This window comes from Saimiri boliviensis, chromosome 15 (genome assembly GCF_048565385.1).
Source record: "Saimiri boliviensis isolate mSaiBol1 chromosome 15, mSaiBol1.pri, whole genome shotgun sequence".
NCBI classification, from domain to species: Eukaryota; Metazoa; Chordata; class Mammalia; order Primates; family Cebidae; genus Saimiri; species Saimiri boliviensis.
In genome coordinates this window covers 62,527,720-62,553,004 of record NC_133463.1, presented here as the reverse complement: position 1 = coordinate 62,553,004, position 25,285 = coordinate 62,527,720, and the positions used below count along the sequence as shown (strand labels likewise).

Here is a 25,285-nt window from a genome sequence, read left to right as displayed (position 1 = left end):
TTATTTTATGTTAGTCACCTAAACCTCTTAATCAATATATTACCGTCATCTGGTAAAAGAAGATAACTAAATAACTAAAGTCTATTCAGCAACTCTGGTCTTAGGTGTAATTATTTGCTTCAAAAACACAGTGAGATAACAAGTATAATGTGTCTAGCTTGCATGTATATCTGATGAATTACAAAAAATTCTTCATTGTATTTATAAATCTGTTTTTCTTAATTTTATATATTTTAAGCAATATCATCACTTACTGTAAATATTTACAAAATATATCTAATATTTATTTTATATTTTGCTTTACTGAACATGGTTGAGTCATTCATTTAAAACTTATTTTATTTTATTTTTTTTAAGTTCAGCTACATGTGCAGGATATGCAGGTTTGTTACATAGGTAAAAGTGTGCCATGGTGGTTTGCTGCACCCAGCAACCCATCACCTAGGTATTAAGCCCAGCATGCATTAGCTCTTTTCTCTAATGCTCTATGCGCCCCCACCCTCCCTTAGCAGGCCCCAGTAAGTGTTGTTCCCCTCCCTGTGTCCATGTGCTCTCATTGTCCAGCTCCCACTTATAATTGAGAACCTGTGGTGTTTGGTTTTCAGTTGTGAAATTCAAACTCTGGATGGCTGGCAGAAACATTATCTAAAAACTACTCTAACCTAGCAATTTCTAAAACTTTTTATTAATTAAAAGTAAATTTAATTCAAAAGTTTAAATATGCAGCACTATTTAGTTTAAAAACATTAAAAGTAAGAAGTGAATGTTCAATCGGAACATAGTCTTTTTTGATGGTGGTTTATATACTTCAGTTAATAATACATCATACTTGGCGATGCCTTTGAAAATGAACATGGCATAGAGGGAAGTCTGAATTAAAGGTTCGGGAGAAGACAAAAAATATAATCCATGAGCAACGGTTATAGAATCAGTATCATTACACTTGAATGTAAAATATCTTAACTGTCTTTATGAATTAGTTAATAGAGGATGATGGGTAGCTGTTCTCAAATACGAAAATAAACAAGCACAAATGACAGCAGGAATTTCCTGAAAGTAAAGGCCAGATATGCTTTAAAATTGTCTTCTTTGAGTTTCATTTGTAAACAACCTAAAATTTTATCACTTTTAGAAATAATTCAGCCACAAAGCAGGAGATTAGGTAATCAAGTAAGATTCCATTCAGTGTTATTATTCATTCACTGCTTCACCTGATATGAGTTTCATTTTTGCTTTAGGTACTTTATTCTGGATGATGTTTATTTGTTCATTTAAATCAAAGTTAATTTTGAGTCTATTTAGAGCTTTCTTCTCTTTCATTTTATTCCCCCACCTGGTTGCTTCCTGTGACATAATTTGGAAACTACTTTACTTCTAGACATACAACTTTATGATAACTGAAGCCCTGACCTTAATTATTTTTTAGAGGGTGGAAGGATGAAGAGTGGATTAATTCTAAGGCCAAAAGTGGTAGTTTCATTAAAAATATCTCCTTTGTTATTACTATATTCAGGGGCGTGAATTCTTATTCATTTTATCAAAACATCAATCTCGCTGTCTCTTGCAGCAAAAATCTCATCTATTAATCAAATAATTTTTTTAAAAAATTAAGTATTTACAATTATTATTCTATTCATAGTGTTTCTTTAAAAGTTGCTCAAAATTCACAGATAAGAAATTTTTATTGTTTTACTGAAAATTCATATAGCATATGTCTTGAAGAAATAACAGAATAAAAATTTAGAAATAACCTCACTACTGACACTTTAAATATTTTACAAATTTAAGTTTAGAATGCATTATTAAGAAAATTGTCTATTTATTGAAACCATTTACATTTAGCAAATGTTAATCTAGTTTGGAGAAACATATAACAATTTTTAAAACTCAAAGTAAATATTTTCTCTCTAAAATATATGGATGTCCCATGCTCTCAATATTTTCCTGGATTAAATTGGCCTTATACTTGAAATTAATCTTTGATTTTTCTTTTACTTGCTTTGAAAAGTTTATACAAAAAAATTAATGTAAGTTTAAAATATACTCTCAAAATTACTATAAGCTCACTAAAAATGAAAAAAAAGTCCTCTGTTTACAATTTTTGTGCATAAGTAATATTGGTCTTTGTACAGCTGCAGCTATATATTGTGAATGATTATGTATTTTAATATTTTTGTTTAATATTGACATTGATATTTTAAAATTATAATGGTTTGGAATTATTTGAATTAGCATTGCAATATTATATAGAACTTAGTAACTCCACAAATAAAATAAATATTAAAGCACATGGGAAAATATTGTATTGTTTATTGCAACATCACTTTCAGCTTATTATTTTGCAAGAAGAGTAGGTCCCATATAGTCTTAATTAGCTTCCCTCCATATAGCTACTTATGTAACTGCAGCAAAATGGCCAAAACTAGGAAATTAATGTTAGCACAACACTACTAACTACAGACTTTACTCAAATTGCAGTAACTTTTACTTCATTAATTACTGTTAGTGTTTTTATTATTATTTGTAGCATAAAGGTAATATAACAGTAATATAAAAATTTAGGAAACAATACAATAAAAAATAATCTGTAGTTCTTTATAATCTTGAAGTTCTGCTCTTTTCAACATTTTTAATTGATTTAGCCTAAAATTTTTTTCTGAATTGAACATTACTGCAAAAAACGCATGTTTTTATACTTTGTTTTAAGCATCAACTAATAGAAAGTGGTAGGTAAAATATTCTGATATATCATTTTCCATATATTTTGCCTATTCAAATTAAAATGTTAACAACTGTTTGCACTTATTATTATAATTCTTAATATACACTCAAGGTTAATAACAAATAATAGAGCTGGAATTCTAGCTCACCCTCTGTAACTTTAAAAATTGTCCATTACTACTCTACTGTATTTTTCTCATTTGAATGAAATAAAGGTTTCTGTGCAAAATGTGTATTTTATCTAGGCTCATCTTTTAAGATTAAGCACTAAGGGACTGAAGATAATATTAAGAAAATGAATTTGCTTATTACTATGTTATTAGAATGTAACTTTGAAAAAGCCATGTGAATGGTGTTATCCTCAATTTTACCTATCTGAATAAATATTAACCTATGAGTAAAAATGTAAGTAATGCTATGAAGACTAAATAATATAAAATATCTAAAACTTTCTAGCATAAACCATGACAAATAATACCTCTGTGATAATGTTTAGTTTCCATCCCATAATTCACTGTCAAATATATTGGAATAGAAGACATTTCCTTTTCTGTGACTCTTTTCCAAATAAATAAGACTATCTATATCTACATATATAATTTTATAAATCTAAAACAATAAACTGTTTATCTAAATAACTGTAAACTCTTTTTCTTCCTTTTCTATAGAATTGCAGAGTAGCTCTTGTGGAAATCCTGGCGTTCCCCCCAAAGGTGTATTATATGGTACAAGATTCGATGTCGGGGACAAGATCCGCTACAGCTGTGTAACTGGATACATCCTCGATGGCCACCCTCAGCTCACCTGCCTAGCCAATTCAGTTAATACAGCCTCGTGGGATTTTCCTGTTCCTATTTGTAGAGGTAAAAAGAAATATTTATTTATATTGATTGACACAACTTAAAAATGAGAGTTGGGATAAGCCAGTATATTTGTAAAATGTGTTTGGTGCCTGTTTCTTCTATAGAATTTAAATAATAGAGAGGCCAAGTCTAGTGACTCAAGCCTGTAATACCAGCACTTTGGGAGACTGAGGTGGGTGGATTACTTGAGGTCAGGCGTTTGAGACCAGTCTGTCTAATACGGTGAAGCTCTATCTCTACTAAAAATAAAAAAATTAGCCAGGTGTCGTAGTGCACACCTGTAGTCCCAGCTACTTGGGAGTCTGAGGGAGGAGTATCACTTGAACCCAGAAGGTGGAGACTGCATGAGCCGAGATCATACCACAGCACTCCAGCCTGGGTGACAGAAAGACTCTGTCTCAAAAGAAATTAAAAAATCTAAAGGATAAATAGATAGATAATCTCATATACCACATGAAAAGTAGAGAAAAATACTATATTTTAGTATTTACTATTATCTTTCACATTGCTTATGAAATTAGGTAGGAAATTACGTATCTCTATATACATAGTTATGCATGAATTGTGTATTTCTATGTTTTCATATTTATATTTCAAACATGGAGTTTATGATGTTTAAAAAATTAATTAGGCCATCAAACTTACTTTGCTTTAAGAAATATTGACTGAATTTACGAATCTTTCTCTGAAGACAGCATGGAAATTTTTGAAAATAATGCTGTGTTTACTATGAATACTATTAAGATGATTTGTATTATGGCAAAAATACAATAATATAATAATGTGGACAAAGGTTCAAAATACAAAGCTTGTAAAACAGAACATGTTCAACATTAGCTAAGTACATGAATGGATTTTGCTTACAAAAATTGTGGAGACCAACACTGTTACCTCTGGGCTTTTTTTCCTTAACAAACATATACTTCTGTAATTCTTCCATGACTGGGATGTAGGAATGTCCAATTGCCCACCTAAATTACTTTGTAGTTTCCTTCCAAACATGGAACTGCAAATGAATGCACTACAACTCCCTGGAAATCAGACACAACTAGCTTCTTATCCCAGCTTTGTCATTTGTCATGTGAGTTACCTCAGGAAAATCAGTTCAACAATGAGTCTCATTTACCTCATTTAACTAATGCAAACAAAACAAAACAAAAAACACCTGTTCCATTTGTTGTGCAGACTAAATAAGATAAGCAACACCGGCTGCTTAGTAAAATGTCTGCTGTCTGTTGGCATTCTTTCAATGTTAGATTCCTTTGCTGCATATACTTCAACTACTATAGCTACCACAATTACTGCTATTATTACTGCTATGGCTGCTATTGCTACTGATATTACATAACTACTATTAGCTATCATTAATTTTTGCACTATAAATTTGCTAAAAAATTTATAAGCACTGTCACTTTTAAATTTCACTATAACAGGAAACTGAAGCTCAGATATTTAAAAATAATTGCTCAAGATTACTCAGCTGGTAAACATTAAGAACTACAAAGAGTTCTGACATTTTACTCTACTTTCAGTTTAAAATTCTCTGCTACAGTTTCATGCATGATGATAAAATACACAAAACTGTTGAGTTGGAAATGAAGGATAGTTTATTACTCACAGCAGCACTAGAAGCAAGAATAGCAGGATTTGTGCCAGTTTCCCAAGCTCAAATTATCATAGAATGACATGAAGAGTGTAAGATATCTTCACAACCTACTAAATGGTATTACAGGAGATTAACCATGAGCTTACAAACCTGAATCTTTTATAATGGGCAGTAGGCACTCCCGTTCTTTCCTCTGGAGGGAGCCATTATCTCTTCCTCTCAAGGCTGTATGAAGAGTTATCCTTTGCTCTGCTGGAAGACACTGTATCCTCCTTGGCTATTTGCTACGCAGAAGAATGACCAGGTACAAAAAAGCAGGACAACTGGAACCTCTACTCACAAAATGTGCAGAAACAGGAGCATTCAGTGGAGAAATGTCTCCCAAGAGCAAATGGGCTGTGGTGAGAAGGCCAGGTCTGAATATTCTTTCAGGTTCCAAAACCTGAGCTTCTTACCTTTTTAATATATCACCAAATAATTTATGTCTCTCTTTAAGAACATTTTTTATAATGGGAGGAATTGGAATATTATATGGAATATTATGTGGAAATCAGAAATACAGTCTTTTTTTAAGAAAAGTATAAAATTCCCTAAATCAAAGGCATATTAAAATTCTTAAAAACCAAGTAGTTTACAAGGACTTAAGATACTTAAAACTAAGAAGTAGTTTGAAAAGATTTCAATGGAGCATTCTCAACACTAACTGAAAATTAATCTCTGTTGTTTGGCTCCTTCACCTCAATTCAGACAATAGACTTTGGAGTCAGAACGGCCTTGTTCTGAATATTGATTCTGCCACTTACTGACTAGAGACTTTGAGTAATAATTGAATTATTTTGGAAGCTATTTTTTAGCTATACTGGGATAAAGAGATAGGCAGAAATATCCAAATCATAAGCCTGTTAGAGTTTAATGGGATAGCATTCATAAAACATCATCTACATACCAATTTATTATTTATGTTAGCTCTATCATCCAACTTTTTCTTGGCACCTGTTACTATCTTCTCCCTAAAGAAAGGGTATACAGTCAAAAAAGGCAAATTTGAAGTGGATAATGTCAAATGTCCTTCTATTCTAATCTAACCGTAAAACCTATGCTTCTATTGTTTTTTTGCTATTGCCATTTTTGTTCCAGGGTTAAACTCTGCTACCAGCGTATTTATTTTCCTACTCTTTGCTCCCAGGTCCCAGTTGGATTTTTTCCTTTGACTTCCACCTAACTTCTATGATTTTTTTTTAATCTATCAAAATTGGCACCCTCTATTTTTGGAAATACTACCTTATTAACTTTAGCCTACTCAGCTCACTTTTTTTCTCCTCAGCTGTAACACTATGAATAAATTTACACATTTATATGTATTTATCAAGGGCCTTCCTTCTGCAAAGCATTATGCTATGTGCTGAGAATCAAAAGATTGATTAAGTAACAATTCCTATCTTTAAGAACCTGTGGTCCAGTGGGGCAGACAGTAATCAAGTAATTGCAATAATGTATAATGATTGCTAAGCAGAATGTGTAGAGTAAGCTAGGAATCTTGATAAGAAAGGTATTAATGTCTCTCGCTGAGTGCAAAGAAGTTCAGCTAGGGACAAGGCTTTAAGAGAAGATTTTACAGAGAATTGCTAAAAATACAAACTATATAGAGCAAGAACATTTCAAGTGAAACAATAATTCATGTAGAAAGTACAGATTTTCCTTTCCAGCCTCAAAAGTAGTTCTCACGTGTTACTAATATTCACCAGCTAAATGTAGTCTAACTCATACTTCATAGAGCACATGATCTAATTTTCAAAAGCGTGATTTATTTCCAACTAACCAATTTTTTCATTAAAAATAAAGAATGAAGGAGTAGTGTATATGCAATGTGTGTAGTTTTCATTCATTTCAAAAGAAAAGATGGCAGACTACTCAGTTCATGCCTTCCCTCTGCTTTTCTTTGCCACTTGATAGCATACTGATTCTTTAATTTATAACTTTGCAGGGGGCTAACTCTGTAATGATCTGCTCATTGCTTTCCCTGGAGTTTATATAGAGTCTCTCCTTGATGAAACCTTTGCTTTTAGAGAGTTCTTTTGATGCTTCCTAACAATGATAGTTTAATTAAGAAAAAATGTATTCCACATCAACCTAGAGGGTATGGTGCAAAGGTTTCGTGTTTGTTCACAGGCAGGATGAATTTTATCAACACCATCTGGTAGTATTTGTAAAAGTCAACTAACTGCCTGCTGCTGGGCTAAGCAACATTCTGTAAAAAATGAAGCCTAATTCCTATTCTCTAAATCTAGAATGCGAATACTTGGAGCACATGCCTTTTCTGCATCCCTTGCTTTGACATTTTCATGACTTCCCACTGAGTTTTAATGTGGCTTCAGAGACCTTCTTAACCCAGTTCTCACAACACTCCTGACTAATTAAAACAGTTGGCAGAGGAGGTGAAATGGATATGCTATTCCTACGCTAAAAATTCCAAAGTTCATAATTACATTTTGTATTCAGAACGGCAATTTGATATACATACCTCAGGGAAAACTAATAACGTTGTATATAAAAGAGGCACATACTTTTGATGGAAGAGTTAACATATTAAGATTTAAGAATGCACTCACAGAAAAAATATGATTGTATTAGAAATGTGTAAATTTTGGATTAATTAAAGAAAACTTTAAAAGAGTGGTAGATTGTATTGATGATTTGACTATTTGTAGCCAAAAGTAAAGAACTTGGAATTCATATGAGGGTTCAGGGTAAGCACTGATCAATGAGGAGATGCGATGCGTAAAATGCTGACAGAGTTTATTGTGTTCTGACAGGTGAGATCGTTTTGGGAGAAGGTTTGGATGTTAGTGATGTAGATGTCATACAGTAAATTATTACTGGGTGACTTAAACCTAATATTTGACAGGACAGATAAGCAAAAGGGCTAATGAGGGAATTGTTGCCTTTGAAAGAGAAAAACAAATCTTCCAAGTTTCATTCTTGGAAGACTGCTTTCCACAATGTGTTAGAGAAATGACTGATGAGATAAGAACAGCAGCTTGATTTGTCACCATACTATATTATTCTCCTGCCAAAAAACTTTGATCAACAATTTTCTGTATCAAAATGTACTACCAAAAGATGGTATTAGGCTTAGTAATGAAAAACAATATTTGGAGAAGAAATAAGTAGGAAACTTTAGCCAAGTAATTTTTAAAATTTTGCATACCAAAATTTCTCCAAAGAAGTAGTGACTTCATTAATGAAAGGATATTTATTACGTTTATTTGTCCCCTGCTCCGTATCTGGAGAGTACCTCACAAAAGCAGTAGGAAATAAAAAATGCCATTATTTCATTCATAGTAAGTCCCAATTACATATGAATAAATGCTGAAATGTGATATCACAAATATGATACTATATTAAGTGATTAATATAACTAACTTAAAGAAAACTGCAAAGTACTATATTGAAACAGGACACAAAAACAATTTGGTGTCATATTTCTATTCATTCCCATATAGTGCTTAAACATAATAATGAATTGTACTTTGCCAAAATGAAAATATATTTTGAGATTTTAAATGCTCAAAACAAATTCCAGTTTTGCATACTCACTGTAAAGATTTTTTAACATTTTTCATAGCTAAAATCTGTAGCTTTTTAAAACATTTGATTAAAAACCATTGTAAACTATTTTTTCTTAAACCCATTCCCAGAGAAGACAATGTGTTATTATAACACTTTGAATCACAGAGAGTAGTGTCAGTGGTACTCTTTTATGCCAAAGAAGAAAGTACTCAAATGCACTGTTGAACACAAAAATGTCATGAACCATGTATTAAAAGTCCTTTTTGAGGATTGAGGCATTGATGGTTTGATTGAGTTCATTTTCAAACATATATTTTAAATAGTATTTCAGAATTTTTTTTGGCACAGACTTTGAGTTCCACCACCACACTTGCCAGTATCTGAGCAATATTATTTAGGCACATTCAGCTTTCACTAGCTCTGTCATTCACATAGAGATCTAGTTTCTTAATGCGAACAGTTATGTTTGATGCTAATAAGGAAAATATGTTGTGCATGTATTTCAAAGAATAAGCGAGTTAAGCATGAATCATTTCGTATGGGATTATTTTATCAGCTCAAAGCCTGCTAACGAAATTGCAGTGATGTCAGTCCACAAGGAAAACTTTGCAAGTGTCACAGATCACTTGCTGCTACTTCAACACTCCCTGGAAAAGGCAGCCTATTCAATCAACAGGCAGATCAACATTCAATAGCCTTATCATGTACCCTAATCTGGTTTTGAAAAGTATATTTGTGCTATAAAATAATGTACATCTCCTGATTAGACTGTTTTAGCACTATCCAGCGTGATAGGGCAAAGGACACATAATTTCTCTTTAGCGGCACAAGGTCTGTGAGTTGATTTATATTTCTACCACATATTATTTGAGCGTATTATTTCTTATGTCAAAACTGAGTATTTTTACTTATTTCAGTATTGTGAAGGCTAAAGAGAAATTTATGTAATGCTTAACACATAAGGTGCTCGAAACTATCTAGTAAGTTCCAAACACATAACAGCAAATTATTTTTAGAATCATATAGAAGTAATAGCTATCACTTGTTTTGTTATGTTTGTATTTAGCATATTGAAAATATTGACAGTTAAACATGTTTCAGAAATAATGGAAGTATCTCAGAAATAATGGATAATAGTTTAAAAACTAAGATAATCAAGAACCCTGGAAAGAGAGGACTCTTTGCTAATAAAAGCCTTGATTTGCTTCATATCTTTTCTACTGAGAAAATATAAAACCTTAATCCATATATTTAATTTTTACACCTCAGTTTTCTCATTTGTATAATAGGAGCAAGTCCTACTTACTTCATATATTAAGATAAGGATTATATTCGTTAATGTATGTAAAATACCTAATCAATAGTATTAAACAAGTAGTAATAAATACCTTATTTTCATCATGTTCATGACCAAAAGAGAACAAACATGCTAAGATTTGTTTGTAAAGATATATTTTTGAACATGATAATAACATTGAGATATGAGGTACTGAAAAACTAAGAGTACCAGACAATGTATATATCTAGGTTCTGGGACCATACAGGCAGTAGAATTTATTTTTTTCAGCATTATAGGAAACTTTAAGCCCCACATTACCTAAAAATTAGGTTTGGATCAGCAAATATTAGACATCACTTTTGAAAATATATTTTCCAAAGTTTAGATAGTATTTCTGAGTTACCCAAGTATGGAAGTTCTCACATTTGAAGTATATTCAATAATTAAACTCATATATTTTATTTTTATTTATTTATTTATTTATTTTATTTTATTTTATTTCTTTTTTTGAGACGGAGTTTCGCGCTTGTTACCCAGGCTGGAGTGCAATGGCACGATCTCGGCTCACCGCAACCTCCGCCTCCTGGGTTCAGGCAATTCTCCTGCCTCAGCCTCCTGAGTAGCTGGGATTACAGGCACGTGCCACCATGCCCAGCTAATTTTTTGTATTTTTTAGTAGAGACGGGGTTTCACCATGTTGACCATGATGGTCTCGATCTCTTGACCTCGTGATCCACCCGCCTTGGCCTCCCAAAGTGCTGGGATTACAGGCTTGAGCCACCGCGCCCGGCTATTTTTTACTTATTATTATTATTTTTTGAGACAGAGTTTTACTCTTGTCACCGAAGCTGCAGTGCAATGGCATGATCCCAGCTCACTACAACCTCCACCTCCTGGGTTCAAGTGATTCTCCTGCTTCAGACTCCCAAGTAGCTGGGATTACAGATATGCACCACCACAACCAGCTAATTTTTGTATTTTTAGTAGAGACAGGGTTTCACCATACTGGTCAGGCTGGTCTCAAAACTCCTGACCTCAGATGATCCACCTGCCTTGGCCTCCCAAAGTGCTGGGAATACAGGCGTGAGCCACTGCATCCGGCCATAAACTCAAATATTTTAAAAACTCATTGTATAAATCACATTTCTAAGTATAACGATTAATGAAACAGCTCGAGGCCTCATGAAACTTGGTCTGTTGAATATGGGAGTTTTCTATTTGAAAGGTGATTTGGGTTATTGCCCAAATATGTGTACTCTAATTTCATGCAAAAAGATACAGTGGTATTCTAATATAAACAATATGTGTTGGCCTTGTGTATGTTTCTTGTGTTCAAGGAAGAAAATCAAGGCTTCCTGTACTTATCCTGCAATCATCCTTTGCTCTACCATGGCACTAGTCAGCGATGCATATAACTTAGACTCACGTTATGTTCTCCATTTTGCATTTGTGAGTTTTGTCTTCTTTCATTCAGGCGATTACTGACTTTTCCTCCTCATCATGTATGTAATAGCTCAAACATTTTTGTTGGCTTACTCTGTTGTTCAAGTTTTCTATTCCTTCATTTATCATTCTTGTTTTAAACTAATCCATTTTCTTTGACGATAAAGAGAGAGTCTGTGTATTTTTTCATAATATATGTTACAATAGCGTAAATGTAGAGATTTTTTTCTTTAATGAGATAATTTTAACTTCATTTTCTTTCTGTACAGTTCCTAGAAAAATGTTGACTATATATTTTTTAAAGCAAATATAAAAGTCAGTCTCTTTTTGAGGTAACTAAGTTTTCATTGCTTACACAAATTCTATATAACTGAGCCCTGTGCTTCTGGGAAGGCTTTTGTTTACTTGAAGTTTTTTGTTTATTTGTTTTGACAAATAAGAATTTTAAAATAAATTTTCTAAATGAAAAATCCAGATTGTTTAGGGAAACTTTACATTTTTTAAGAAGCTATAAGAAACAGTTTAATAACGTTGTCCCAAAAATTAAAACAGAATTTTATAAACGTTAAGTAAATACTCATTTCTACAATATGTGTTGGCCTCGTGTATGTTTCTTGTGCTCAAGGGAGAAAATAAAGGCATCCTGTACTTATCTTGCCATCTACATTCCACAATATTCAGAAAGAAAGGTAAGTTATATGATCTTTGTGTCCACAAGCTTTCATATGATTATATATGCCCGTGTCTTAAAAAGAAAATGATGGGGCATGCTTAGCCAAAAATATATTGACAGCTTAAGAATCCCCTGTGGTGAAATAGACTGTTCAATGCATGATAAAAACCTTGAAAAGCAATCATCTAACTTCCTGCTAAGATATAAACTCAGTGAACCACAGCAATGACCATCTGGTATTCTGCTGCTCTTTGTAAATCCACCACTTAAAAGGAGAAGCAAAATAAATTTGAATAAATCCATGGAGGAAGGAGAATAGTAGTCACCAAAGACATTTAATGCTATGTGACACATATTTTAGTGGACTCACTCCATGTGAAAAGTCCTTTATGTTTTGTGATAAGAACGCACAGTAATAGGTATTTGAACAGCAACCATTTGGGAAGGATACTTTTTACGCTTCTGGTCTTGGGCTCTTTCTCTCCTGTGAAATTTTATTGATCACCCATTAACTTAGGAAGTTATGTAAAAGATACATGTGTTGAAACATTTAATGATGAAAGTTCTTCCATATCATTAATAATACAGAACAGATTTTAAGTTCTGGAACTTGGATGCCTTCAAAAACCCTACTTTTTGGTCTATTACTCAGTGTCCATAAAATCTAAAGGCTTTCTATAAGCACTTTTCTTAGGCTTTTTCCAATTGCATATCTGACTCAAAAGAATATAAATAATTTTCTTTTTACTCCATAATTTTTATGTATAGAAAACTAGCTGTAAATATACTAAATCTTTCAGGAGCCAGGGAGAAATTATTTTTTCTATTGTTTTTGGAGTTTCTTTAGCACTAATTCCATATATTTTTCACCAAAGCAATTTTCATTTACTGTTCCCTATATTTGTTGAAGTTACTATAGTATTCAAAGCTAAATTATTAAAGCCACTCATTATATATTAATATTTAATTTATATATAACTTTAAAAAAGCAGTTGATGCAGCATAAAAATATGATATACATTGCTAAATAACAAAGTGGAATTAAGGAGAACTATAGTAAAATAAAAAAGAAGAAAATAAGATGAAATTAAGAGCAAAGTTAATTTACAAAATTTCAGTTCTGAATTCTTGTATCCTTTGTCAGAATCAGCATTAAATTTAGGTTTTATTCACCTTACACCCTAAATAAATCTGGAAAACAAGATTAGTTTACAGTCTCACAAAGTAAAAGAAAATAATTTGTGTTGAAAACCCAAATTTACTGGACAGAATGAAAAATTTCTTTCGTAAAACAACACAAAGAAGGTACAGTATAATTTAAGGAACTACATTATCTACAATATTCGTAATATGAAAGAAAAATGAGCTTCTGAGGCTTGTAATACCTCTTTTTACTGACATATAAACAATGCTTTTATATTGAAAAGACAATTGGAGAACTGTATTGGAGAACCGTATTCATAGATTCAGTAAAATCAAATCATACATGCCTAATGTCACTGGTCAAGTATGGGTGATGTATAACACAACTGTCTAAATTTAGTTCTGACCCAATTTTTATATATTTTCAAAATTTGAATCTCTGTTAATTCATGAATTTGGAATTTGGCCTGCAAGTTAGTCATCCACAAATAGAATCAAAAGCATTATGTTTTTGTATTAATATTATCTTAATTCTTTTCTACAGTTTAACATTTAATGATTGCTTACTTTCTAGAATAAGTATCTTTATATATTTTAACTTTATACAGAAAATTACATATGAATATAGTTAACAAAAATTTATACTTAGCAATAAGTTTAATAACATTTTTGTTATAAATATAATATCAAACATTAATTTCAAGCTTTCTAAAGTTGTTATATGATTACATTTCTCACAAACAACTCTTTCTAAAATGGTTTGTTGGTGAACCCTTATCGCTTTCATCAAAATTTTTTTTCTAAACAGTAGATGAGATCATTGTCAATGCAGTTGTGTATTTAAAAACTCATCACATTACAAAGCACTAACTTCAGAAAAATTATTGGGCATTCTATTGTTTTATCCCTAGGTCTTTTTCAAAACACAGCATATGATGACTGAAATGTTAATAATATATCAATATTATAGCAACAGATTTTCATATTATAGGAGAGAAGCATGGTTGTATTTATATTTGTATTATTTTAATAAATATCTATTGAGTGATAATGATAGAGAAGAGGCAAATAGTTATTGCTGATTTTCAGGAGCTTTTGTAGCTTATGGGAAGCATACATAAATAATTACATACTAGTTAGGAGTAAAACTCAACCTTCTTAGAAAGATACAAATACAATTTCTTGGAAGATCAAAGGCATTTGAAAATTTTAACGTGTTGGAAAGAATATTAATCTTGTTAGAGACTCTCAGAATAACTTATATGTTTATATTGTATTGCCTATCGCCTTTTATCTCTAATATTTAATGAGTACTCTCCCTGGGCCAGAGATATTTTTGAAATATTCTACTTATCGTAATCCTTTCCATCTTTGCACCCAGTTTAAAAAGTGGATAATATTTTGATCCCCATTACACAAATGAGAAAACTGAGCCACAGCTAAAGTTAAGAAAATTTTGCAATGTCACCCAACTAATAAAAGGCAAATCTAGGATTGGAATTCAAGCAATTTGGTTAGAGTAACAAGGTTTTTTTTGTTGTTGTTTTGCTTTGCTTTGTTTTTAATTGAAATGGAGTTTCACTCTTGTTGCCCACACTGGAGTGCAATGCTCACCACAACCTCCGCCTCCTGGGTTCAAGTGATTCGCCTGCCTCAGCCTCCCAGGTAGCTGGGATTATAGGCATGCATCACCATGCCCGGCTAATTTTGTACATTTAATATAGACAAGATTTCACCATGTTGGCCAGGCTGGTCTCAAACTCCCTACCTCAGATGATCCCCCTGCTTTGGCCTCCTAAAGTGCTCGGGGTACAGACATAAGCCAACGTGCCTGGCTTAGAGTAAAACATTCTGAACCACTATGTTCCTCTTTTCACATTGTCTTAATTGTACAACTTCCTCTTTCCATTTTTTCTCTTTGTGTATAGAAATGCTTAACATTTTTTCTTAAATAAAATCCCATCAACCACCCAATCAAACATTTTTAATTTTATAACAACCTACTCTTTTGAGCCAGTATCCTCCATTTTAATTGAACATTTATTAATGGTAATCTCGCCTTGTTTCTTCCCTCTTCATAAAACACTTTCTTGACCTTTCGAGATGTTTCAGTAAGTGAAAATGGGGGAAAAACTCACTTCTGGGATTAGCAAAGAAATGTGTTTAGTCATGTATAACGCATAGAGTTATGTAAGTGTTCCTAGTTGTGGTAAAGTAACACATTATTTGGGGTAACTAAAAGTGAGTTGACTTTGGCTGATAGAGATAAATGTAAAGAAAATAGGAGACAATTTCAACTGAGAAGACTGGTTTCAAGCATCTTTGGAAGATCTTTTGAAGATTTTGGAAGCTCAGACAAAAGAGTTTAAAACTTATCCTCTAAGCTAGTGTAAACTATCAAGTATATTTGATTTTTTTTTTTTTTTGAGACAGTATGTTCTTATGACAATATTGCAACTACTGTTCAGGTAAAAGTACCTATCATAAACAGAGAGAGCACCAGGAATAGACAGGAGGTTTGACCCAATTTTGACAGAACACAAAAAATTATGTCAGCAGTGGAGGATAGTTGAGCGAAGTTTTTACTTGCCAATCAACAATAATAATAATAGTATGGCTCATATTTAAGTTCGTATACTATAATTTTAAGCATGACAAAAAAAATTACCTTATCTCACATTTCTAAAAACTTATTAATTAGGTACTATGATTTTCATCCTTACTTATATCAAAACTAAAGCTAGTAGAGATTTAAAAACCAGCCAAAGTTTACAGTGGAATAGACATTAAAATCTAGCAAACCAGAACCATTTTTTGTAACACCTTTCTGAGATTCTAGAACCTTTGCAACTTTCCAATGATGGTAATTTTTCTCACACCCAATACTCTGAATTCATTGAAGCAATACCATACCATTACTTACCTTTGGTGTGAATCCACCGTCATGACTTAGACAAATCTCCTGGCATCTAAGGATGCTCAAAAAATAGACTAAAATTCCCATTATCAAGGAAAATTTTAGTGGCTATCATATTGACCTTAGTAACTAATACAAATTTAGAAATATGCTGTAATTCATCCTGAAACATTGTAACCAAAGGACAGATTTAATTCCTTCTGGGACTAGATTTCCTTCCTCATAAATTTTAGCATCTTCAGGCCATGTTGTTCTTTGATTCAACATCCATCCCCTTGAATATAGCACATATGATTCCTGGATCATATTTCAGATGACTTCTTTCAAAATAAAGGAGAGGATTTCTAGGTAATGTTCAGAGATGAAAGAATGTTATTAGGCATGTTGGAGTAGAATATTCACAGAAGACAGATTCATTATTTCCTTCCTAAGCAATATCAAATAATCCCAAAGGGAAAGTGTTCAGTTATTTTTGAATAATTTCTCTCTATACATTCTTTTAAAATTTAACTAAATTTAACTTTCAATTAATGCCATTAGTTATGTTTTATTTTTATTTATAGTCTGTGGACTCAAAGGTCCTGGAGAAATCAGTTTATTTTATACAATGACATTCTACCAACTATCAAAAGTTAAAATTCTTCCTAGTTTAAACTATTCTTAATTATATAATCCATATATGGGGAAATAGTTAAATATAAAATTAAACATTGAAAAAGTAGAATAAACAAAGTATGAAAAAATTTTAAAGTATTACTTATGACTAAACACCTTGAATACCTTAGCCATTTTGAACACTTAAAAATATATTACCATCATTTCCAATCTTCTAGCTAAATATAAACCATGCATTTAAAACATCATTATTGATGATAATTTTAAAGAACTGCTGAGTCTTTTCTGGGTGATAAATTTACAGTAAAAAAGTAAGATTATTTCTTTTGTAATTATAAAATGAATTATGACTTCACAAGTTATACCCCTTTAAAATTTGTTACAAAGTTGTAAATACATATAAACAATGGTAAGGATTTGATTCTATAACTTTACAAAGCACTTGTTTCTATAAATTTGTGTTTTCAGAAAAAATAAGACATATTTCTCACTTATTTTCACTTACAAAAGTGTCCGTTACCATCATCTATTTACTCTTTCACATATGAGTTTTGGTGTTACCTTTCCCAAGCATCAGTGTTTCATTAGCTTATGGGAGGTGGTGTTTTTTTTCATATATATGAAGAATATATATATATCTAATTGGCTGCCAGTGGGAGTGAATAGTAAGCAAGTCACTTCCATTGTTTTTTAATCATTGAAACCACAATGCAATCATTTTATATCCCACAGAGTTAATCAACTGATCAACTGTTAGGACAAATTATTATTGAGGAGTAGTTCAACAATTTAATGAGAAATTCAGTCTATTTCATTGACTTTTCTTGATTAAATTCAGGTTTACTACTTCTATAGATATTATAATGGATTTCTATGGAGATGTTTAAGATAAGGCAATTTTAAGAAAAAGAGTAAAGCTTGAGAAGTACAGATGAAGAAATCTGGAATATCTTTCATTTTACTTAATAAGTAAATATTGACTAATTAAATGATTTATCAGAATATATGAAGTCACATAGTAATAAATAATCCGACAAACCTAATTGCTTAATTGTTTCAGAAAAATGCTGCTGGGTAGGTGAGATCTACTTATGCAATCACAGGGTTACCCAAGTTTACAAGGGCCCCATCTCTGAATATTTTCCCCTAATTGCTATGGTAGAAAAAAAGAAAACAAAATACAAATGGGAACCAGGCACTACTTTTTAAAATTTGGTCAGAAGTGCCAGAAAGTATACCCACTTACGTTTTATTGGCCAGTATTGGCACAAACATATATTTATAAGTATATAAATACATTAAGTATGTATTATACATATATATTACATGTTATATATTATATATATTTTACATATTTTTACGTATTATACATATTTTTATCACACAAATCAGAAATCACATGACTATAATTACTTCAAAAAAGGGTGGATAAGTCACAAGCCTAAAACAAGCCTAGAAGATGAACCAAAAGATTTGTAAACATTTATTATACTCACCACATGACTTTAAGGAACGGATATTTTGTCTGGAATTCCTAACATGGGCATTCCCTTTTCTTATTTTAAAAAGAACCATAAGTATTGACTAGCAGACTAAGGGATCTCAAAGGTGCTTGAGTAATGTCAAGAAAAACTCTTTAGAAAATCCTTCTAGATTTCAAAAAGTATTTGGCATCATCTTACTCATTTTTTCCCATTGCAATTCCTCCTAAATGTTGCAAAAGAAAGACTGTTACTCCATGTATAAAAATATGTTCATATAATTTATGTCCTTTGCACGTTTAAAATTGTATATGTATAAATACATGTACATCTTTATATATTTACATACATATATATGTGTGTATACATATATATACCAAAATGTATTCTGATCATGTATCTTTTCATAGTATAATATTTTATACTATTCCCAACATGGATAGTTATAAAGAGCTGTAAGTTTAGATTTGCATTTATTTTCAGGGTTAGACTTTTTAACTATTGAAGGGATGAAAGAAAATAATCACTTCCTGTTTGAATTTGTTCCAAGAATGAAATTCTTGCAAACTGAATTTGAAAACTATGAGCTTTGGTAGAGTCAATTCAAGTGATGGTATGCAACTTTATTTTATTATGTTGTCTGCTCTCACTTGAAAAAAATAAAATTCAAAAGCCGAATATATGGCATAAAGGACCTTCCCTTATCATACATGTGGTTGATGAACATCCTAATGTTTCTGTCTCTTTTTCCTGGCCCTACACTCATGGTGGTGTTAAACTGATGGTAGCGTTAATGATGTCAGCCTTTCTTCCAGCTGACCTCTGCTGACTGCTTCTTGTTTTGTTTTCTTTTTCCCATCTTTAATTTTTTTTCTTTTTTCTTTTTGTCTGGAAGTGTTGGCATCATGTAGTTTTTAGTACAAATCTGACTTATTTAATCATAATTATCAGCACACTTAGTGCTGATAGCAATGTATATATTTTTCTGCTCTAAGTATTTTTGAACAAATATTTTCTGTGTGAATTCCACCCCTCCTTTTCTACTTACTTATATTTTGAAATGATTTCAAAATTCTTCATGATGAAAGGTGATTTATAAATATATTCTAAAGAATTGCATTTTCTCAAGAACCTCACTAGAGGCAGAAATGTTGTGATTTAAAATTCAGAACAATGCTTTATTTAGCATTGTAACTTTTCAGAAAATAGCATAAATTTGATTTCTTTGCTTTTTTCGACGAGGTAGCCATTTTTACAGCTGTCATAAAATTAGATTTAAATTCGGCATAAGGATGTTATGTATTCAGAGAGAGCTGTGCTTATAATACATATCTCATCCTTTGAAAATTTAACTACCTCTGCATTTTGAGCAGCTATTTCCGAAATGTGGAATGCAAACATAGAAAGCATATAAAATGTGCCATTGTTTTCTTCAACTCTATCAATGTCCAGTGGATTTAGTGATTTTTAAACAAAAAAAAATCTAAGTACCTTTAAATGTTAATAACACATAATGTTGTTTCAAAGTTAATTATTTTGGCAAGCTGTATCAGATGAAAAACTAATATACTGTAGCACACAGAAATATTCTTTTTTTTTTGAAGAAATCAAAGAGAAAAATATAGGATGCTTTTCTAAGATTTTGCCGTACTTGAAAGCTTAGAAGTCAGCCTGCTACAGTGTCATAGAAGCTGACAAAAGACATAAGACTCTTGGGTCAGAGACAAGGGACTTTTATTAATCAAAGCATAGCAAACAACATGAGCTTTATAGTCAAAGTAGTTCTTCTTTCTCAAGTTGCCCTTTTAGTACCAGAAGGCAATGTGAAATACCATGTGTGGATTTTGTAGATGCAGCGACTTTATGTCACAGTGGAGGAATCTTGAGTGTAGCAAACCCCAATACTCGATGTTTAATTTTTGAAGAACTACCATACCATTTTCCATAGTGACTACACTATTTTATATTCCTACCAACAGTTCAGCAGAGTTGCGGATTCTCTATATCCTCACCAAAACTTGTAATTTTTTTTTATTTTTGTTGTTAATAGTAAGCTAATGGGTTTCAGGTACTCTTTAACCCTACCTAATTCAATACAATTTCTCTGTCTCTTTCTCTCTGTCTTTCTCTCTCTCTCTCTTTTGAGACAGAATCACTTCTGTCACCCAGGCTGGACTGAAGTGACCTGATAAAGGATCACTTAACAGCCTCAATCTCCCCGGTTCCAGTGATCCTCCTACCTCAGCCTCCCAAATAGCTAGGACTATAGACATGTGCCACCATGCCTGGCTAATTTTTTGTATTTATATATTTGTTTGTTTGTTGTTGAGATGAGGTTTTGCCATGTTTTTCAAGCTGGTCTCAAACTCCTGAATTCATGTGATCCAACTTCCTCAGCCTCCCAAAATGCTGGGTTACAGGTGTGAGCAACTATGCTTAGCCTATTATCTCTCTAACATCCTTCACAACAGGGTAGTTTATTTCTGGGGGCAGACATTGTGAATTTGCAGCAATAAAAAAAGGAAGACTAGACAAGAACTTCTAACAATTTATTCATTTTTTTTATTATGCTAGATATTGGAGATACAGCTATAAAGAAACAACAACATAGTTTCTATTCTCACAAAGAGAACAGCCTGGTAAAGAAGACATAAATTTTCTTTTCTTTTTTTTTTTAATTTATTTATTTTACTTTAGGTGCATACTATATCTGGCATTTCTCCCCATGTTACCCCTCCCAACCCTCTCCTTCCTCCCCACCCCCATTGTCTCTCCCCTAACCACCCACCCCGAACTGTCTCCTGAGTGTGACACTCGTCTCCCTGAGTCCATGTGTTCTTGTTCAACACCCACCTATGAGTGAGAACATATGGTGCTTGTCTTTCTGTTCTTGGGTCAGTTTGCTGAGAATGATGGTTTCCAGATTCATCCAAGTCCCTACAAATGATACAAACTCACTGTTTTTTTATGGCTGCATAGTATTCCATGGTGTATATGTACCACATTTTCTTTGTCCAGTTTATCATTGATGGGCATTTGGGTTGGTTCCAGGTCTTTGCTATTGTACACAGGGCTGCAATGAGCATACATTTGCATGTGTCTTTATAGTAGAACAATTTATAGTTCTTTGGGTATATACCCAATAGTGGGATTGCTGGGTGAAATGGAATTTCTATATCTAAATCCTTGAGAAATCACCACACTGTCTTCCACAATAGTTGAACTAATTTACACTCCCACCAACTGTGTAAGAGTGTTCCTATTTCTCCACATCCTCTCCAGCATCTGTCGTCTCCCGATTTTTTAATGATCACCATTCTAACTGCCATGAGATGATATCTCAGTGTGGTTTTGATTTGCATTTCTCTAATGACCAGTGATGATGAGCATTTTTTCATATGTTTGTTGGCCTCATATATGTCCTCTTTTGAAAAGTGTCTGTTCATATCCTTCACCCACTTTTGAATGGGGTTGTTTGTTTGTTTTTCTTGTATATCTGTTTTAGTTCTTTGTAGATTCTGGATATTAGCCCTTTGTCAGATGGGTAGACCGCAAAATTTTTTTCCCATTCTGTTGGTTGCAGATTCACTCTAATGATGGTTTTTTTTGCTATACAGAAGCTCTGGAGTTTAATTAGGTCCCGTTTGTCTATCCTGGCTTTTATTGCCATTGCTTTTGGTGTTTTAGTCATGGAGTCCTTGCCTATGCCTACGTCCTGGATGGTTTTGCCTATGTTTTAGAAGACACGTATTTTCAAATAAGCATATAATTACAAATTACTATGAGTGATATAAACAAAAAAGTCTATAAAATATGTTTCCACTAAAAATATCTGCTGTCAGAGAAGTGTTAAGTTGTTCCATATGCTCATGGCTTATGTGGAGATATTGCAGTTGTATCCAATTTGACTGACCACCTATTTCTATTTGGCACACTGGGCATCTGAATAGTGAGATAATAATGCACTGATTCTTACAAGGTGAATAAAGTAATTTGCCTTTCCTAGCAATTTTTTCTTATACCTTTCTAGTCTAAGCCCCATTTAGACTGCAAAGCTCAAAATGTTCTTTGTTGGCTTGCTCCCAGATGTAAAGTACTTAAGGATGGCAAAGAAAAGAAAAATAAATAAATAAAGCAAATGACCATCCTGATTCTCTAACTCTTGATTCCAAAAATTAAAAAAAAAGAAAGTTTCATAATTGTTATAGAAAACCACAGCAGCTGGAAGGCTTCCTGTATCCACCTTCTAACAGTTTTTATATTGCCTGCATATCTTCTGTTAGCTGGAGGACTGAGAAGCCTAATTCTTGTTATTAGCAACTCAGTATTCAGTTGCATACTGAATATATCTGTACTAAACTTTCTACCATACATCATAGGAACAAACTTATTTTCAGAACGAACAAGATATTAGTTATGTATTTTCCAACGTAACAAAGCTGTTTTATTTCTAAAATTATTATATTCTCAGGATTACCCAGTTGAGGTTAATTTCAAATAGGTAGTCACAATATATAAATTTGTTTGTCCAACTGTACTTCCACTTCAATTCCCCTTTTTCCTATGATTTTTACCATGAATACTTGACCTTGTGGTCTTACCCTAAAGACGGTATTTTAAAATCTTCAAATATTTTGCACATCCCACCGTTAGTAGTTTTTACTATTGGAATTTATGCTCCTCTTTGTTTCATAAAACTGCCATGAGTATGTGCAATAATTAATTCAACAAACACAAAAATAAAGGCCAAGAAAATGAGCTAACTTTTATTGAATTTCTTCTTATATGGCAAGCATTGTACTTGTCCATTGGACTCTTGTAGCAGTTGCCTTATGAAGTAGACATTGTCATCCTTATTTACAATTAAGAAACCAGGGAATGGTTCCTGGATCATCAAGTCCTAACAGAATTGTTAATTGGGGCAATTTTTACAGGACACTTAAATTCTAATAATTTTCTGGCTGCCTTTAAAAGGTAGACTCTTTACCCACTTCAGTAATAACTTTCACTCTTTACTTGTTGCTTTACCAGTAACTATTCAATTTTTATTCTTACTTTAATTGCAATCTTGCTTAGTCTCAGGCAAAGATATGGAAGATAGTTTATTAAATTTATTTACCATTATTTTCTTCACTGCCAGTCCCCAAAGTAGCTTGTTTGTTCAAAGAAAGAAAATACACATTTATTTTAACTTTCTGAGGAAAATGTCCTGATCATTAGGACACAAAATAGACAAATTTATATTTCTTATATTCACATGTGAAGTGTTCAGAAGCTTAACCAGGTATGGCAGCCGAAGAAATAGAAAAGAAGGATGTGACAAACATTGCAAATTCCCAAATTTCTCCATCAAATGAGAAAAACATGCAGCATGCAAAATATTTCAAAATGCCTAGCCTCTTTTCATCCTTTCACCAAGGCTCTGAAGTAGCTATTGTTGTTTCAGCATTCCATTCTTTTATCCACTCTCTGTACTATTCTTCATATCTTCATTCTGCAGCAACTGCACAATATGTTTTCTTCTGTTATTAACTGTATTCATTCTTCTACTGCCCTGAATTCAAGTGTTTCTTTACATAGGCAGCTCTACTGTAAGATTTTAGTTCCTTGAGATTGTATTCTGTGTACTCAGGACTTATCCCATAGTAGTTACTCAATAAATACTTGTTGTATTAAAATGTATTTCAATGATTTTAAAAAATTGTTTTCAAAGGACAAACATGTTAGGTGATAGTGATACACTGTACACTCAGGTCTTCTGAATATAAATATAAGTCTTCTAATTCCAATTTTGATGCCATTGGTTTGCTTTAATAAATTTTGTTGACCAAACATTGATGACATTCTCAAGCAATGTTTTTATATTGATCATACTCAGACATTCTGTAAATCATCACCCATTATTAAATAATTACACACCTATTAAACTGTTTCGGTTTGTAAGTATTTGGTTCTGTAGGTAATTTTCATCTTAAAAGCATTAAATAACTTTTCTTATTTTTTAAAAATCATTCTACTATAAGGACACATGCACGCGAATGTTCATTGCATTAAATAACTTATCTCTATAAATAAAATTTGTTCTGTGTAAAATTTTTAAAATTACATAAAAACACAGATCCAAATAAAAAGAATTCTGCAGAGTAAATGGCAGCTAAATATATAATTTATATATATGTACCAAACTTAACATTTATTGGGATGTAGTTTATCTTATTTTAAAATTGATATCTATTTCAGAACATAATCAGAGTGATAACTGACTCATGACCTGGATGGGTTTTTTTCTTACCTCCTATAGCATCTCAAGCTTAACAGAAACCTTGTAAATCATCTAATTCAGTATTTATAAACATAAACAATCCTGAAGAAAAAAAATGGTGTACATTTTTTACCATGGACTCCAAAATAGTGGGTAGAGGAGAATGTCAAAAGAGCATAGTTTGGCCGGGCGCAGTGGCTCAAGCCTGTAATCCCAGCACTTTGGGAGGCCGAGGCGGGTAGATCACGAGGTCGAGAGATCGAGACCATCCTGGTCAACAAGGTGAAACCCCGTCTCTACTAAAAATACAAAAAATTAGCCTGGCATGGTGGCGCGTTCCTGTAATCCCAGCTACTCAGGAGGCTGAGGTAGGAGAATTGCCTGAACCCAGGGCGCGGAGGTTGCGGTGAGCCGAGATCGCGCCATTGCACTCCAGCCTGGGTAACAAGAGCAAAACTCTGTCTCAAAAAAAAAAAAAAAAAAAAAAAAAAAAAAAAAAAAGAGCATAGTTTTGATCCAACTCAATTTGAGCAAAAGCCATTGTATGAGCACCACCACCACCATTTGACTAATCTCTATTGCACCTCCTCTACTTTTGAACATGTATACAGCTGTGAATTTGCAACCTTTAATGGCAAAACCTTCACTTTTTGGACTACTCTAAATAGAAGCCCTCTCTTATGTTGAACTGAAATTCCTATAAATTCTATCT

At 32.5% G+C, this 25,285-nt stretch overlaps 1 protein-coding gene across 8 annotated transcripts in view; it reads left to right on the top strand.

Moving 5' to 3' along the window:
* The window catches only part of CSMD3 (CUB and Sushi multiple domains 3), a 1,243,168-nt gene that overhangs the window by 235,627 nt on the left and 982,256 nt on the right, over positions 1-25,285 (top strand). For all 8 annotated transcript variants that reach the window (XM_039464529.2, XM_074387065.1, XM_074387064.1 and 5 more), the window contains exon 4: positions 3,390-3,584. In XM_039464529.2, the coding sequence (XP_039320463.1) occupies positions 3,390-3,584 (195 nt within the window). The remainder of the gene's footprint in view (positions 1-3,389; positions 3,585-25,285) is intronic.